The following is a 17886-nucleotide window of genomic DNA, read 5'->3' on the forward strand; positions in this document are numbered from 1 at the left end:
ACCTTCAACCAAACGTCATCTCGCATAGGTGCCAGCACCTCCCTCAACACTTCTCTACCTCCTTTCTTCAGACATCTCGTTGAGATATAACCTCACCTTCTTGGGAAAGATTCGGCTGCTGTTTTGCGGCATTCTCCAACGTTTCCATCCCATCTTTTGCTGAAAGCTTGCGCGGATTCCTCAATTTGGACTAGCAAACTGACCATGTCTTCGCCGGATAGGATCAACCGCTATTCGATGCCGGTGACTCGCTCGCGTACCGGGTTGTACGACGTTGGTCTCGATCAGACCAACACGACTCGGTTCCTTTTTGGTGACGACGAGCCAAAGGCGCTTGGACACGGTGCGGTTCCTGACGAGAACTTCCCGACTCTTGTTCGTCGCGACGATCAGATTGTAAGACTGCTCATTTTCTTTTTCTCACGCCTCTGCCTTTTCAGGGAGCACAGATTGGATGTGGTGGCTGTCTGGTGAGAGTCTTGATCTGGGGGCGTTTGCAACTCCATGCTCCAGCTCCGAGACTCACATACGGGCTCCACATTTTTCTGCCAGTGCTGCTTCACCAGTGCCTCTGCTTCTCTTGCTATTGTCTTCAAATCACCCTCATGCATTTTCCCCTTCTCACCTGCATATGCACAAAGCCCTACGCCCCTCTCCTATTGTCCCTCTTCTTCCCTTATTCATTCCCGATATTTTGAGCGCCCTGATTGTTCATCAGGCGCAGCTTTTTGCGGAAGTATCAAAGCAAGCATCTATCACAATCCCCCCGAGTGCTACCTCTCTACCACTGTTTGCCTTCTCTTCTGACACACTCCGTTTCGCCCAGCTATCTGCATCTTCGGCCGCCTTAGATCTTGCCCTGTCCCCGTCTCCAAACCCCGAGACATCCTTATCCTCCAGAGGCTGGAGCCGTGTTGTTAACCGTCACCGACCCCAGCAGAGCTTGTCCTCTATCAACGGAGGTTCGGGTCAAGTCAACGACCTCGCAGGCCTTAAGAGTCGACCTGCCGCGTTCCGCCACTCCCTCGACCTCAAGTACATCTCGGAGAACGCAGTCGAGACTGGTCCAATCATGTCTTCGCCTGCGAATCAGAACATGGCCAGCCCGCCTAAGCTCCAGAGCTCGTTCTCTGCCAACGATGTCCCCACTGTCAAGAGCACTGCGACATCGTCCATGATCAACGCCAACGCCAACGTCAATGCCAACAATCATGCTCAGCAGCACTTCCACAACCACAATGCCAGCCTCGGCCGCATCCCTGCTGGCGCCCTCCCCCGTGGCCACAACCGTGAGCTGTCGGCTGAAAATGTCGCCGTGAGTCGCGAGCAGGCCACCACCTATCCCTCGATTCAGTCGGCTCTCCAGGCCAGTGCTGCTCCTTTTGGTCCTAGCACTACCACCGCCGCTCCTCCCACCTCGATGGTCTCCTCCCCTGCTGGTACCCCTGCCGCGAACAACAACTTCAACAACGGCAACGGATTCTACCCTGTCAATGGCTATGGGGCTCAGCAGGGTGTCTCCCATCCTCCCGGCGCCTACAACGTCAACATGGTCGCCAACGGTATGCAGCAGATGAACATGAATGGCGTCAACGGCGGCAACATGTATCCTCCTCAGAACTTCAATGGCTACAACTCGCTTCCCTACAACCAGGGCAACCAGCCTCGCGACAGCCAGGCCCGTGTGATTCAGCACCGCCGCCAGCTTGACAACGAAGGTGAGTTTGTCTAGGACAGTACATCAAGACACAAGCTGACCTCCCACTACAGCCATGTCCCGCTACCAGAACATGCCTCTGGACTCCTTTACTGGCCAGATATATGACTTGTGCAAGGACCAGCATGGTTGCCGCTACCTTCAGAAGAAACTGGAAGAGCGCAACGCTGAGCAGGTTCATATGATTTGGCTCGAGACCAACCAGCACGTCATCGAGCTCATGACGGACCCATTTGGTAATTATTTGTGCCAAAAGCTCCTTGAGTTTTGCAATGACGACGAGAGGACCGTCTTGATCCAGAATGCTTCGCAGGACATGGTGCGCATTGCCCTCAACCAGCACGGCACGCGTGCACTTCAGAAGATGATTGAGTACGTGAGCACTCCTCAGCAGGTTCACCTCATCATCGAGGCGCTTCGTTTCCGAGTTGTCGAACTCATCCAGGATCTGAACGGAAACCACGTCATCCAGAAGTGTCTTAACAAACTCACCGCCCCTGATGCCCAGTTCATCTTTGACGCGGTCGGCCATAACTGCATCGAGGTGGGCACTCACCGGCATGGCTGCTGCGTCCTGCAGCGCTGCATCGACCACGCATCCGGCGATCAGAAGCTGTGGCTTATCCAACGCATCACTGAGCACGCCCGAGTTCTTGTCCAGGATCCCTTTGGCAACTATGTCGTCCAGTACATCATCGACCTGAACGAGCCTACTTTCACCGAGCCCATCGTGGGTATGTTCCAGGGATGCATCAGCCAGCTGTCCCGCCACAAGTTCAGCTCCAATGTGATTGAGAAGTGCCTTCGGTGCGCTCAGGCTCCTTCCAAGGATATGATTGTTGAGGAGCTCCTGGGCCCCCAGGAGATGGAACGCTTGCTCCGCGACTCGTTTGCCAACTATGTCATCCAGACCGCCCTGGAGTACGCCACCCCTCACCAGAAGTACCTCCTTGTTGAGTCGATCCGTCCTATTCTGCCTCAGATCAGGACCACTCCCTACGGTCGTCGCATTCAAGCTAAGATCTCTGCCTTCGACAACCGTGGCAGCGCTGCTTCTAGCGGGCAGGTCACTCCGGCCGACAACACCCAGGGCCAGATCCCTCTCCGTCCTTCACACACCCGCGGTATTCCCTCCACTGGCCCTATGATGCAGCCCAACACTGTCCCCAACGGCCCTATGCCCGGCATGGGGAACCATGGTATGCGCCAGAACATGCCCGGCTACCCACCTAACCCCGCTATGAACGGCCAGGTGCCGGCTGCTGGAGCCCATATCCAGCAGCCTCACTACGGACCGAGAGCTCCTGGCAACTTTGCCCAGCCGGCTCCGGCGGCTAACGGGACTGTTCACAGCGCCGTCAATGCCGGTGCTAACATCAACGGCAGCGGTAACACCGGCGTTTCCGTCAATGCTACTGACAACACGAGCAGCGGTGCCAGCCCTGCTAACGGCAAGGTAGCTGGCGGTAACAACGCCAACGAGGCCGAGGAGCCTCAGTGGCTCTAAACCCGACTTGTGCTCCCCCACAAGTCTGCCACTCACGGCAGGGTACGGCCCGATTGTACAATGATGCTCATTATGGTTTTCGTCGGATGTCGAGTGGGCGGCGTGTTGTGCAGATGGATGCATACATGCATGCGTCTAATGCATACACAGCTACCTATGGCACCGTCATGATTTGACGATTTTCTTTTGATCTCTGTTTCACTACGCCTCAAAATCACAGCCAAAAGGGCGCAGGCCCATGCGATCTCTTCGAAGCTGTTGACACGACAGCGGCAGAGCTGCTCGTGTGTACATTACCAGAAGGGCGCTACAAACTACAGCCAGATGTCTTGCAGCAACGGCACCTTGTCTTCTGCTAGAGGAGGGAATAGCAGCTTGCACAGGAGCGTCAGCAGCATTACAACAGGCGTGTACATGTATTTGGATCGTAGGATCCTAACCAACCAAACCTCGGCATAGACGACTCGGTTCTTTTCAGCTTTTTGTTTTCACTACCTTAGGTCTTTGCAATTTCGACTCCGGGGCGACACATGTTTTTGAACGAGGAATTTCGATACGCATCATCACTTGCGATATGGGACTTGAAATCAGCATCACTCACGATTTACGTCAAGCTTTCGGCATGATCGTTTACGATATACGCGTACGGTTTTGACAAGACACTGAGTGTTCTTCTCTTTCCTTTCGACACAGGACTGCTTCTACAGCCTCGATGGACCTAGATGGTCATATTCTGATTAGGCGAGAACTTTTTGATGCCGAGATTATCCTGGCTGCTTTCCGGTCCAGCCCCTTTCCAACTCACCCGGACCATCCATACAACTGGTGTGCCGGGCCATGGGAAAGGCCAAGCAGTATCTGCGGTATTCTCGTTTTTTACTTTTTTCGTTTGGGTTGTATGACTTCAGGGACAATTTACGGTTGCTTTTCATTCGGGGTTGAGGATATGCCAGCTTGCTGGCCAGACAGAGGACGGAGAAGTTGCCACCGCCTGTATTTAGACAAGGTCTTTGAATCCAAGGTTCGCTTTTACTTTTTTATCATGATGGTGATGCCAGTGATGTCTCTCGAGTGATCTTTACACGCCAGCATACACTGTACGAGAAACCGATGCTAGAAGAAGGGCTTGTAGGAGGGCAGGTTAGGTCAGGTCAACGGGGTCATCAGGGGAAGCTATAGAGAGGGAATCGTCTGCGCCTGTCCCAGCAGTTCTTGAATCGACTGTGAATTGAAGGGCGAGGCACCAACACTTGCCATAGTTGAAGTGGTTATTTATCAAATCTCAATCGAATCTTTCCCGCTTCCAGAACTTTCTCTTCATAGCTTCTTCATTGTTCATCTCCAAAGAGGCCATCAGCCAGAATCACAAAGAAAACAGCTTTCAACACATGACGGCATGAAGACCGAACCGAACACCATAGTACGTCTCCTTGGGGAGAGTTGGCATAGCACCTTGATCACAGATAGAGAATGCAATTGGTCAACTTGCCCAGCATCCTTGCTTGAACAGATGTTCTAGACCGCCACTGCATTGTCTCAGAATAGAAGTGTCATTGGATGTGGAAAGCCTTGAAAGACTTTTACGTGGAGTACATGGCCCACACTTGTCGACATAGGTAGTCACCGAAACATCAATTTTGAAAAGTCGAGCCAACCCACCGCCTGGGAGGCCAGAGGAAGTTGCGGAAGAGAGACTTCAAGACGACTCGAGTTGGCTGATTCCGAACCTTTATCTACGTGGCATCTCACAGAGCATCACGAAACATGCACATTGTATCAAGCGGACGAGGAAATCCAGCCGGAAACCCATATTTTTCATCGTATCGGAATTACTTTGATTCCATTTTTTGCTACCAAACAAGGTTCCCGACTCCCCAGAGTCCAAGCATGCAATGCCAAAACCAGACCCAGCACTTGGAAGAAAACGTGTAGTGTGCGCCCTCCGAATCGCATGTACCACCACCCAGCAGTAAGAGGCCGGGCGTTTATCGGTATCGCCACAGGGACAGGGTGTTGTGGCGCTTCCAGGTCTTTCTGCGGCCGGCCTGGGTCTTGTTGTAGCGGTGGCCCTTGTTGAGGCCGCGCGACTTCTTGCCGGTAGCAGTGAGGCCGCGGGACTCGCGGTGCTTGTGGACGGGGTTGACGATCCAGTTGATGCGGGGGTCGATGCGGATGGCCTTGTGCTGGGGGTCGACGAGGATGACCTCGTAGTACTTGTAGGTAGAGTCCTGGTTGATCCAGTAAGAGTTGAGGACTCGGAGGTTGGCGCAGCGGCGACCGACACGCTCCTCAGCGGTGGCCTTGAGGGATCGCTGGTACTTCAGCTGGTTGATACCCTGGTTGGTGGGCTTGCCTGTTCAGGTGTCAGAAGAGTCTCATCCCGTCAAAAAAGAAAGTGACTGACCATAGGTGGCACCCTTGGGGGCAGGGCGCTTGCGGCCACCACGGCGGACACGGACGCGGTAGATAACATAGCCCTGCTTGGCCTTGTATCCGAGACGGCGAGCCTTGTCCAGACGGGTAGGGCGAGAGGCGCGGTGGATGACGTTCAATTGACGGAGCTATATTGATGCACTCTCAGCAAACGTTCAACGAGTGTATAGCAGAGACGGGGTGAATAAACACCCCGCTCCCGTCCCAGGCCTCCTTCTGCGTAGATGTATGTGTCTCAATCTTGATGTGCGTCCATCTCATTGTTGGTGAAGAATTTCTTCTCCGTTGTTGAGAAACGCACAAAAATTTCGACACCATCGGATACGCGAGGAGGGCGAGGGAAAACGAGAGCGGGCGCCGCCGTCCACAGAGAGTTGGTGATTTGGTTTAACGTACTTCCCAGCAGCGAACTCGGAGGAGGAAGGCGATGACATCCGACTGCTTCTTCTTCTGAAGCTCTTCGACGTACTTGAGGGCACCCATCTTGGCTGTTGTCGGCGACGCAGAGAGCACACGTTAGCAATGGAACAGATTGAAGGCAGAAGCTTCCAGCGACAGAGAGAAGAACGAATGCCTTGATGCTGGAGAGAGGGGGATCACAAACCGGCTTGTGTCGAACGATTCCTGCCGTGTGGTTAGTAGAGGCGAGTGTGTCGAAATTTCGAATGTCACAAAGTTCGAGAGAAGGATAAAAATTGAGGGCACAGTTTGTGGGTTAAGCGATGCGCTAGCCCTGACACAGCTAGCGCGATAGGACTTGCCCCTCAGCCCCGGCACAGTGTGTAGCTGAGTCAGCGAGGTGAAGATAGCCTCTCACCGAGAATTGCCTTTGCTCACCGACCTTATTGTCTAACACCGGATAATTTCACCGCCGCTCATGAATTGGTACCCGCCCAGATTTGACTAAACTCCTCTTAATGAACCGGGATCTACACCAACACCAGGCCGATCATGTAAATCTATTGTGTGGTGGGGAGCAATTTCAGGACGCCTGTAAATGCCTTCAGCTGCTCTTGCGCCGTCTTTCCCCATGTCTCCTCCGGTCTCTTCGGGATAGCATCCTCAATGAGCTCCCATGCCAGCTTCTCAATGTCGCTGGCGTTCTCTGCGGGTTTGGCTGGCAGTGCGTGTAGATCAGGCATGATGACATGATTGACGATTTTGGACGCCATGTTCAACCCCTGCTGGCCCAAGTTATTCAAGTCCTTTGCGTCCTGCTCCCAGTGCATCCAGGTTGGCGCCTTGATACCGGTCTCTTTCTTGACCAACTTCTCGTAGCCCTCGACCGTGCTCTGAAGCTCGTTGAGCGTGTTGAGCATGAGCTCTGGAAGGCTTTGAGGGCTCTCCTTCTGTGGCGCCGACGAAAGGTTCATCCAGGGCAGAACAGGCCCGAGTTCTGAAGACAGCTCCTCCTTGAGTATGTTCTTTTCGACTTGCGGCCTACTTCACGTTGGCCTTTTGGTCAAGCGAAGAATATGACACCACTCACGGACGCGTCTTCATTTCGTTATTGATGAACTTGATGAGGTCGTTCCCTCGGTTCTGGATTTGCTTCTTCGCATCGCTGACGAGAATCTTGCGTCTCTTGGAGGTGCCGACGCCGTCAAGCGAAAGTTTTCTTTGAACATGTTAGTAGCCGAAAACGACTTCGAGGTGCAGATCAACCACTACAGACCCTTCAGCTGCTCCATTCGCCGCATTCTTGCCCCTGCCTTGTTTTGCGGTTCCTGTAGTTGGCTTTCTCGGGGCCCGAGCCGCTTTCTTCGGAGCGACATCCTCCGTGCGGTTGCTCTCTGCTTGCGATTTAGCCAAGGTGGTGTGTAGGAATTCGCTGGACTCGCCGGTGGCAGAGGGTTTTCTCTTTCTAGTCTTTGGCGGCATGATGAAGCGAGCAAGGGGGAATCCGGAGCAGCGAGGTTTGCAAGAAAAGAATTGGAAATGAATTGAGATTGGTAGAGGTCTTGTGTTGATGGTTTGAGTGCTTGTCAGGTGGTGGACTGGCAGGTCGGAGGGGTGGTGCGGAAGGTACGCAGAGGGAAGGTATGGCCTCGTTGCTCTTTCCCACCCTGTGAGATGCAAGAGACCAGACAGATTTGGCATCGCGCTTCAGTCAACTCCTATCATCTACCACCATTGCCTACGCCAACGCCAACGCCAACGCACAACCACAACCTACCTACCTTTTGCGATCACATGGGTGTCAATAACGACAACAGAGGCCTACGAGCCAGTTTCACTCAAGTCCAACCCAATCACCACTTCACTGTCACGGATCAAGGCTCTGCACCAGGTAGATGGCATCATACAAGCAAGCACTGGGCTTCCACTTTAACCTCTATCACATAGCAGATCTCATTTTCATGCATCTGAACCAAGAACCCCTAAAGAGACCCCCCAAACTGGATAATAGGACGAAGAAGCAAGCAAGTAGGTAAAGGAAATCTTTGTCATACATGGTCCCCAACTATATCCCAAACACGTCCCTTTTTGATCGCATATTAGTTACAGCCGTGAATGCGAAAGCCATGGATCTCTCTGTCTATAATCTCAACCTGTGAAGCAAAAACCATTGCGTGCCTGTCATCTGTCTTTCCCCTTCCCCTACTCCCTGTCGTGAAAACGGCCGTTGGATCCTAGATCCTGAGTAGTAAAGTATCGGCAGAAACGAAGTAAATCGACAGCATCACAACCCTCGCCTGGCAGCTTGCCAATTGAGAGCATGTGAGTGCCTGCAAACGCCTCCCAAAAAAAGAGTAAAATGACAAAAACGAAAGGGTTGACCGAGCGTGTAGAAAACGCACAAGAAAGCCACACCAGTAGACCACTTGGGGCTAAGTCTTGAATCTCGAAAGGCATCTCTAGCCCCCCACGTCTTATGTATCGGTGGATGGCCCTGAATCTGCCCGAGGCGCAACGGATTGAATCGAAAGTAACATGACAAGTCATCGTCCAGCTCCCTCAAGGTCCCACATCAATGAGTGTTGAGCGAGAGTCCCTGAAACGATCCCACCCAGTCATTCTGGGGAGCCAGGGGCGATGCTCCCTGCGAGTGTGGTGTAGGACTCGGCCCAGACTGCGGGTTAGGGAAGCGCTGTCGCATAGACTGAAAGTCTGCGGGATGCTGAACCTGACCTCCAGGGAAGCCCTCCATGGCCGGGACAGCTCCTGTTCCATAAGGAACGTTGGTTCTGGGGTTGGGGTTGCCAAAAGGACTAAACTGTCCGTATGGGTAGTTGGAAGGGGGGTAGCCAGGAGTTTGGGCAAGGCGGCTTTCGTTGCCATAGGGCTGGCTGAATGTTGGTCGGAACCCACGGTTGTCTCTAGCCCCAGCCGTGAAGGCCGTGGCTTGGTGCGACTCCTGGTTCTGCTGGTTCTGCCGTCGATCACTGCCACCGGCGGCACGGTTAACTCCCACAGCACCAGGGCCAATGCCGCTTGGAGCCTGGATACCGAGAGTTGGGCTGGCGAAAGAGGCTGGGTTAATAGCAGACATCCAGATTCGCGTTTTGTAGATCTTGAACAGGTCCGTAACGAGAGAGTTGAAGTTGATGTACGAGTCAGCAAAGTAGTAGAAGGTCAACTTCTTCCAATCCCTATGATAACCATGTCAGTACATCAGCATCGGCAAGTCCATCACCCATACTCACATTTGGAATTCAGCATCTAGGATCTCCATGTTGAGTCCATGCTCCTTGACCTTCTGCATGCACACCCGCTTGGCCTTTGCTTCTTGCCCCTCCTTGTCCCGCAAGGCGTGCACCTCATGGCTTTGGGCAAGGCGCTTGATGAGCTTGGGCCGGAGCTCGCCAGCATTTGGCTCTTGAGCATGATGCTGGCTTGGAGGTCCCATGCCCCCAACGGCGCTCCCCTGGAGTCCGGTGGAAGAGGCAAGAAGACCAGCTCCAGCTCCCTCTTGCGCAGCAGCGGCACCCTGGGAGTACATCATGAGCCACTTGTACTGCTCCTCGGCGTAGTGTTCTTTGAGCTCCTTGGCTGTCTGCCAGTCGACGTTGTCCTTGGCCACGGTCCCAAGGTCAGTGCCACGATCAGCTTCAACTATGACTAGATCTCCAGGCTTGACAGTGAGTCCAGTGCCCTCTTGGATGTAGAAGACGTCGGCCCTGGCGCATTTGAACAATACGATGTGGAGCAGCTGGTTGTGCCGGGGCTGAGCGATGCTATACACATTGCGATGAGGAGATGGCGCGCGGTTCGCGTAGGGGTTAGGGAGGCCATAGGACGAGTACTGGCTTGGGAACCCGGTCTGGTACGCATTTCCCACGTTCGCAGCTCCGCCGAAGTACTGACCAGCTATTGTGGATGTTAGGGTGCGGTCCAAGATAAGGCTACGGGGTGTGCGCTCCCACTCACCGTGAGCAGCGGCTCCGAACGCAGAAGCGTCGGGGTAGCCGGGAGGAAAGTCTTGAGATTGCTGCATTTCGGTTGCGGAAGGCTCAAGAACTGAGGTGGAGTCTGGGATAGAGCTGATAGATCCCTGACGAGTGGGCATGTTGGCGAAAGAGTGTCGTCTGCTCTGCGAGACGTCTGTGACAGGAAATCCGAGCGAGGTCGACCAGAGGGCCTTCTTGAGGTTGGTATTATCAACCTTTCGGCCATCAACGCCAAACGGAGCGCGAATAGATGCCGGTCCATATTCACTCATCCGGCGATTTAGAGCTCGTTTGGCCAACATGTCGCCTGCCTCGTTTGCTTCGTCAAGCTCGTCAATGGCAAAATCGGATTCTTCTGGCACGGTCTCTCGCAATGAATAGCCGTTTCCCATATAGCCAGATCCGGTCACAGCCCGAGGCCGAATGCGTGCATTGTACTGCGTTTGTTGCTGACGTAGAATTGCGTTTTCTCGCGCGAGCATCTCGATGGTTTTGGCGTCAGAGGTTTGTTGAGAGGGCTGGTGTTGGTGCCAAGATTCCTGCAGTGATTCATTTGGGCTCTCGTCGTCATCATCCTCTACTTCCTTCACTTTCCCGAGCATTGAGCCATCGTTGGCCATTTCGCTCAACATACTAGGGCGAGAAGGTCGATGGCTAAGAACAGGATGGCGAGCACGCCCCAAGATAGCCGAGGAGCTCATAGCAGGTGGAGCGGCCGTTGACTCGGGATCAAGCTGTCCAACTGAATACGACTGAGACCGGTAGGTTTTAGGTGTGGGGTGAAGGGGGATCGCAAAAGGGATTTGAGGGTTGGGCCCAGAATCCCGCGATACCGGAGACGTCTGCGTGTCACCACCAAAGAAGGAGTTGCCTGCAGTTCCTGGAGGCATGGTTGATGTAGGGGATGGCAGAACTTCGCTGAGTCTCGAGGGAGGATCCTTGCGCTCAGCGTTCCAGATTCCAGTTCCCCATGGAAAGGTGGATGACCCTGCTGGCCGGCCCATGACAGACGACGTTGAGTGCGAGCCCCAGGCGCCCGCACCAGCCTCGGCAGATGGAGTGCTGGGATGTGAAGCTGTGGGCGACATTGAGCTACTAGCAAATGATCCTTTGCGAGGACGGCCCAAGGTCTGAGAGGTTTCGTTCAGCCACGAAGGTCTTCGGACAGGTTTTGGCGGTTGAGAGCTGGACTGTGTAGCTGTGTGTGCGGACTCTTGGCGATGGTCACCTTCGTCGTCTGAGCTAGCGAGAGCTTCTGAATCTGGCGTGGACGTTCGAGCATGCAACTTGTCGAGAAGTAGTGACTGGTTGTTGGCCGTGGCCGCAGCATGAGAGCCTTGGCCTAGTCTCGACGGCGGGCCTGTCTTAAGTGAACCAGAGCTCATTGTCTGTCAACCTGAGGATGAAACCGCCTGGATATCCTCCAAACTTCTGCAAGGCTGATGTTGTGGGCACGTAGTCCTGTATGGAGAGGTAGAAGTGGTGATGTGACCTGGTTGCTGGAGCCGTGGAGAAGTAAGAGGCAGAAATAATGAGTTCTTTTCAGAAGAGAATGGAAACGTAGCTATGACTGATTAGTCCGATCCCATGAGTATTTGGTCTGCTAGGCAGTTATTCTGGTGGTGGGGAAACAAAGGCCTCGTGACAGGCCGGGCAAAACAATGCGCAGTAATGGATGGCATACAAGTAAGTCATAGTGAATATCGCACCCAGACCAACATCTGGGGGCAGGGAAATGGGGCAGTGGTGTGCTGATAAAGAAGCAAGATGGGGAGGTGTAAATCCAGCTCACTTACCAAAGACGCAGATCTCGAGGATGTCTATGGGCTATGTCGTCACACGTGCCAAATTCTAGTTCGTGAAAACAGATGAAACGCGAAGGAAAAAAATAATAACGATGCTGCAGCCGGGATTGAGGAGATGTGGCTTCGCGGAGTGGCGATTCTGGTGGAAATCTGCAAGTCGATGCAACGGGGAATCTGGCGCGAGCCCAGGTGGTCGATTAGTGTGGTCGGAGAGGGTAGAATATCTAAACACCAGCGCGTCTAACCCAAGGCGCAAGGAGACGATTCAAGTTGTCGAGAGAGGTAGGGTGACGGATGCAGTCGTGAGGCGGACACCCATTCGCAAGTAGGACTTGATCAACGTCGGAAAGGTGTAGAAGGGACGAGTGCGTCAAGTGCTGCGGCGACAAAGGGAACTAGTCGTGGCCCATTGTCAGAGAGAAGGCTCGCAAGCAGGCGCGCAAGACCGACACCACAGACACCGAGGGAATGACGCGGGGTTGGTCACTCGTAGGGGTGGCCCGTATGGCGAGAGACGAGAGAGACGACAGAGTCGACGGTGGCGAACAGGTGGCGGTCGCTGGGTTAGTCGCTTCCTGAGTCCTGGACCTGCGTCGACCACTACAGCATCAACGGCAATGCCAGGAATAGACTGGCAAAGAATGGTTGATCGCGGATAGCGGCAGGTGGAACGCACGAGAGATGAATGAGGAGAGGGTTCGCGGTGGTTGCTGGACGGTCGGAAGGCGGGGGAGGAGGACAGCGTCGCGCTGCGCACACACAAAGACGACAGTAAATGAAAATGGCAGTGGACCGTGATGAGGGGAGACTTCGTCTCGCGTGTCGCGGGGCAGCGTTGCAGTGCGTCGCGTGTCGCTACTGCTTCCTGCTTGTTGACTGCTGCCGCTGCTCTTTGCGATGCGATGCGATAAGTGCTCAGGTTGTGTCGAGGTGCGGTTGCGACACGAGACCAGGTTCTAAGTGGTGCTGAAGAGGCACGTCGAAATGGCTGGCGGCGGGCGGTATGGGCCTCTAGCTAATACTGCCGTTCCTCTGCGGGTACTGGGGTGGCGGCGCTGGAGCTTCCAATGGGTGAAGTTGGTTGGCGGCGCAGCAGGGGAGGGGTCCTAGTTGTAGGTCGGAGCGGCGTCGCGAAAGGATGGCTGGAGAGAGGGGAAAGGTTGAATATGGAGTCGTGACAACCTTTTGATGAACAGAAGAAGGTGGAGCACGGGAGCAGCAGAATCCAGTGGAGAGTGCCGAGGTGGAGAGGACCGCGAGGAAGAAGAAGGAGATGCGGTCGGAACACCGTAGGTCGGGAGTCTGATCTTCTGATCAGGGACTGAGGGGTACGCAGAGTGGAAGACGCTCTGTTCCTAGTCCGGTTACCAGCCAAACCTGGAGAACGATGCGTTAGCGGAGAGCCCTAGAGCAAGGTACCGATACCTCTGGTGACCATGGCTTGATTTGCAGCACGGGCGACGCCAGAGGCAAGGCCAGAGAAACACCAAAACAAAGGAAGAGCCACCAAACTCGTACCTGGACAGAGACAGACCTTAGATAAGTTGTTGCTTGATTTGCAGGAGCTCGAGCAACCGACGTCGTCGCGAAACCAAGGACGTGGTTACGATCCAGACTGGCGGGTTAATAAGGCACGTCGGCGCATCCAAGGTGCAGTAGCCGTGACCGATGGCGGTCTCGGAAAGTGGGCGATGATCTGGGGAGAGCTGCCTTAGCGAGCTAGCTGGGCGAATGCTGTGTCGCCTGCTCGGTAGGCAGTTGACGCTAGGACAGTTGGGCCGCAAGGCACGCGATATCGAGATGCGATTCTGGGCGGGCAGAACGTGAAGATGAGCGTGGGGAACTCGATCTTGATATGCTTTTCCAGACGTTGTAGAGGAGGGGACCCCCTCTTGGAAGATGGTGTCAACTAAGTGGCGGTAATGGCGGCGATGGGGAGGGCGGCCAGTCAAGGTGGTGTTGTTATTGTTGGAAGTGATGGAAGCAAAGGTAAAAAGGGTGGATGGATGGATGGATGCGGAGTAGAAAGAGCCAGGGCACTGGCGGATTGGCAGGAGCCGGCAAACGTTCTCTTGGGTTACCTTAACTGGACTGTCACGACGGGCGTCGAATTATTGGTGACCACTGGAGGCTCTAGAACAAGGTGAAAGGATGATGCAAAACAGCTCTATCATGAAAGGCAAAAGGCATGGTAACTGTACTGCAAGTTAGAGTGCAAGCCCAGGTGCACTGCCCTAGGTTCTCGCGCTCTCTCCCAGGTCAATTGGCAGTCGACCCTGGCACGACGCTCAAGGCACACGCACTGGGCGCATTGAGGTCTCGAAACACATCCATACCCTGGACGTGTTAAGGGCAGGCCAACGCAAATATGAGGTCTTTCCTGGAACGCAAACTATCTGACAGGACCTGGGTGCTGCTCTCCTGGCCGCTGATACGACCATGGACGGGCAGCAACATGATCTGAATTTTAAGTTGCTGATGGCCATTGGCAGCCGTCCGTGCTGTGAGCACCTTCACTGCTACTGCAGCACAGCACAGCACAACACAGCACAGTACAGTACATGATGAGGTTGGGAGGCTGCGTCATTCGCCTCTCGTGATGCACAGTTTCAATGGGGGCTGGGATGGGCGAGTCCTCGTCGCATCAACAACAGCACCCGCAAAAGACGGAGCCTATGACGCTTGGCTCTGCGGCTGCCCTTCCTTCAACGTCCCTCATCTCGTGCCCGTTGCGTACCTCTTGTGTAGGGGGGGACGCGACTAGAGTCTGTTAAAGGGGGGGGATGGGCGGCTCCTGAAGCTACAGAAGGACACCCACTCACAGTAGGTAGCCGCTTGATGATGGACGTCGACCTCCGGGACACAGCAGGCAAACAAGTCGATTCTTCCAGGCTCTAGGTGGTGGATGCCCTCCCTGTCCTTGCAGGGCTCCGTGCTTGGTGCCGTTACAATGAAAGCGGATTGGACACTCCACACATGCGCTACTCGGAAGAAGCTCATCGACTCCACCAGGACCCCGACCAACCGAACGCTCAGCGTCAGAGCATCCATGGATCACATCAGGTGAATCAGTCGCGGGAAAAGGCGAGGAATCCGGACGGGATGCGGAGGGACCAGGCATGGCTGGCATTGCAGCTCGAGGCATGGGCTAGGGCTAGGCACAGAGGAGCTGGAGCCGGCGACCTCGACCTCGACTCGAGGACCCCGCCGCCACTGGGCTCCATGATGATGGCTTTGGTAATGCCTCTCGGCACCCCGGTGAATTCATTGTCATCCGACGCGCAGAAAGGCAACGGCGTCATCGTGTGTTGTAGCTTACCGGACGAACTATGATCGCGTCTCCCGTGACCATGCCATAGGTGGGATAGGCCGGTCAGCGATGCGATCCAAGGGACTCCCTGATCAAGATCGCCGCCGCACTCTAGTGCAAGACACAGCTCCCACCTGCTGGCAGCTCTCAGTCAGAGTTCCTCACGTCACTTTCCGGAGCTGGGCTTGCAATGGATCTGTTCAGTCTCAGTCCGAGGACATAAAGAGCCGCGATTAACAAAAAGCAATATCCCTGCGTCCCAGGTTCACGCTTCTCTTTCATCATATCATCCAACCCTGCTCCCTACCGAGATCAAAGATGATCCCTGACTGTCTCGAATGGTCTCGGGGAGCCTTACAACCGTTCGAAACCCTGCTCCAAGTCTTGGCTCCTCTTCGCTGTCTGGGAATGCCAACCCCGGCCTCATTCCCTGTGGGTGTAAAAGTGATAAACTTTACTGTGCGCACCAACCCTCAAGGGATGGAAGGAACTTGCCTGTGATGGATCCAGTGGGTGTTGCCCGTCCACTCCCAGACAGTGACCAACCCTCCAAATTCACACTGTAATTGAACCCATGGTAAAGGACCTCTCAACATCAAGCTCACGCCCACCAGGAACTGCCGTCTTCTCATTAAAGTATCGACAGGCCTTCAGGCTCTACCGAGCATTGAGTTCTAAGCGACAGCTCGTTCACGCCCGTGACTGGTTCACTAATCTCGATGGCAACATCCTCAATTGGCTAAGCAACGCCAAAGCCTTCTGAGCGTTGAACCGTTTGGAGCAATATGAAGTCCAGATCATGACAATTCGGCACATGGGAATGGCAGATTCGACACGCCATGTGGCCCGCATTGGCCAAGGCGTCGATCCTCACAGGCCACAACGATCCTCACTCGCTCTCACCAGATGCTGGGGTTACGGTGCAGATTCAATTACCCTGCTCTCCCGCCTGGTGCTGTACAGTGGCCTTCCCCGAGACGGCTTCGGCCATTCACCTGCGGCTCCTCGCCCAGTCGACCGTCCCCATGACGCAGCTTTGGCGCCTCGATATCCCCAAGAGTCCCCAGCTCGTCGCGGGCGCTAAAGAGCCAATTCCCCGCCAGGCGTTTTGGGTGCTGTTCTGTCTGTAAATCGGCAAACTGGATATGCCTGCCCAACCCGAGAGCATTAGCAAGGCGCAGGTTGCAGGCCAGCGGATGAATGCGACAGGAACATCTCACTCGACCAGACTTGGTTCGACTTAGCGTCAAAGAAACCACCTTGTTCCTCCATGCCAGGGGGCGCCACCAGCTCACAGCATTTGGTCAGTCGGGACGAGAGGAAGACATTGTTGCAGAACCAGCTGCACCGCGGCTGCAGCACGTCACGCGCCATCATGGCTGGGTTCCTGGAGCTGGGTGTTTACTGAGCTAAAGTAGGCAAGATGACGGCACTCGTTCTCCAGGACGCCGGTACGCCGGGCACGGCGCACCTTTCGCTGGAGACATCGTTATTTCTGACAAGGCCCTTGCCGCTGCCTCCGAGGCCTGGGGTTGATTCGGGCCATGATCGGATATATCACACACGTACCCCCTCAACGTCTCAGCCTCCTCGACAATCATTGGGCTTAGGAATCGAAATCAAGTGCCGCCTTGGGGGGCCTGCATGTCACTGAAATGCATGCATCCAGAAGCCCCGGAGAATTCATTGACCGGAGTTCGCTGTCAGTGCTGTTTGATCCTACGCAGGCAAACCACGAAAAAGATCGGTATTTCCAACTTGCGGGACTTCTCATGAAGCACTAGAGTCCAAAAGCCGAAACCTTGATGCCTTGGGAAACGATACGAGGCTATGGGTTCGGATATTTAGCATGCGCAAGGCAAACGGCCATCACCTTCCTAGCCATCACGACAGCCACGGCACGGCATGGGATAGGATGGGATGGATGGGATGGGCGTGGTGGAGGTGTCCCCGCCATGCGATGGATCCATTGGATGTTGCACCTCAAATCCATTGGTTCTGGCGGGGTGCTACCCCGGATTTTCTCCTCATTTCGTGGAGCCTCAGGACGGAAGCAGGCTTGTACCCAAGGGTACCGGTTCAAGGGAGCAGGATGTGCACTATCATCTTGACCATATCCCCCCCGACGCCTGTTCAGGTGGAACAAAGCATCCAATGTTAGTCCGGTACGGCAATGCCCGTGCCAATGTTATTGCGTTTTCAGGACCGGACACGGCAGCGGACGACGATGGCCTTGCACATGCCATCGAAACGTTCCTGGCTGTGGAAACATGGCATGGATATTTCGGTTACCCAGCACATATGCCAGTGTATCGCGAAGCGATTTCAGCGAATGCTGCCCCATTACGATCGGAACCTTTCGAGTCCAGCACGAGACCTCACAAACCACCAGGTTGGTGGCTGTGCCGCGCTGCAGCCGAGGACATCTGCATCAATGGCAAGCCTGCAGCAAAGCTTGGCGTCGTCGAATTGGAGAATGTCTGAAGGTCGCTCCTTGTTTATCGGGGCATTTAAAGTTCGCACACCCTCTACTCCGAATCCGGCCACGGGACAAAGTCCCGCTACAGTATCCTTGCAGAGGTTTGAGGGGCTAACAAGGCGCCATGAGTGAACGATGACCCAGGTCTACTGTGCTCCAGAGTTGGACATCTCCGGTCTAGAGAGGAGCAACACCACATGAATGGAGCGTCATCTGTTGATGTCTCATAATCCATCGAGAAAGC

At 54.6% G+C, this 17886-nt stretch overlaps 4 protein-coding genes across 4 annotated transcripts; 1 reads left to right on the forward strand and 3 right to left on the reverse strand.

Moving 5' to 3' along the window:
- Positions 1-204: 204 nt before the first annotated feature.
- Positions 205-3224, forward strand: LRP88_08626 (Pumilio-family RNA binding repeat-containing protein; the record flags this gene model as incomplete). Its single annotated transcript, XM_083245129.1, has 3 exons — positions 205-396; positions 884-1718; positions 1771-3224. 3 exons carry the CDS (start codon positions 205-207, stop codon positions 3222-3224), a joined length of 2481 nt encoding a protein of 826 aa, XP_083099623.1.
- A 1985-nt stretch (positions 3225-5209) lies between these two features.
- Positions 5210-6140, reverse strand: LRP88_08627 (60S ribosomal protein eL15; the record flags this gene model as incomplete). The annotated part of the gene is made up of 3 exons (XM_083245130.1): positions 5210-5577; positions 5629-5785; positions 6054-6140. 3 exons carry the CDS (start codon positions 6138-6140, stop codon positions 5210-5212), a joined length of 612 nt encoding a protein of 203 aa, XP_083099624.1.
- Positions 6141-6616: 476 nt separating this feature from the next.
- LRP88_08628 (uncharacterized protein) lies at positions 6617-7538 on the reverse strand (the record flags this gene model as incomplete). Its single annotated transcript, XM_083245131.1, has 3 exons — positions 6617-7097; positions 7147-7275; positions 7333-7538. 3 exons carry the CDS (start codon positions 7536-7538, stop codon positions 6617-6619), a joined length of 816 nt encoding a protein of 271 aa, XP_083099625.1.
- A 1090-nt stretch (positions 7539-8628) lies between these two features.
- LRP88_08629 (PSP1 family protein) lies at positions 8629-11433 on the reverse strand (the record flags this gene model as incomplete). The annotated part of the gene is made up of 3 exons (XM_083245132.1): positions 8629-9250; positions 9305-9968; positions 10029-11433. 3 exons carry the CDS (start codon positions 11431-11433, stop codon positions 8629-8631), a joined length of 2691 nt encoding a protein of 896 aa, XP_083099626.1.
- Positions 11434-17886: the final 6453 nt, after the last annotated feature.

Source organism: Fusarium phalaenopsidis (genome assembly GCF_050370095.1).
Source record: "Fusarium phalaenopsidis strain FUZ10S chromosome Unknown contig_32302, whole genome shotgun sequence".
Taxonomy (NCBI): domain Eukaryota; kingdom Fungi; phylum Ascomycota; class Sordariomycetes; order Hypocreales; family Nectriaceae; genus Fusarium; species Fusarium phalaenopsidis.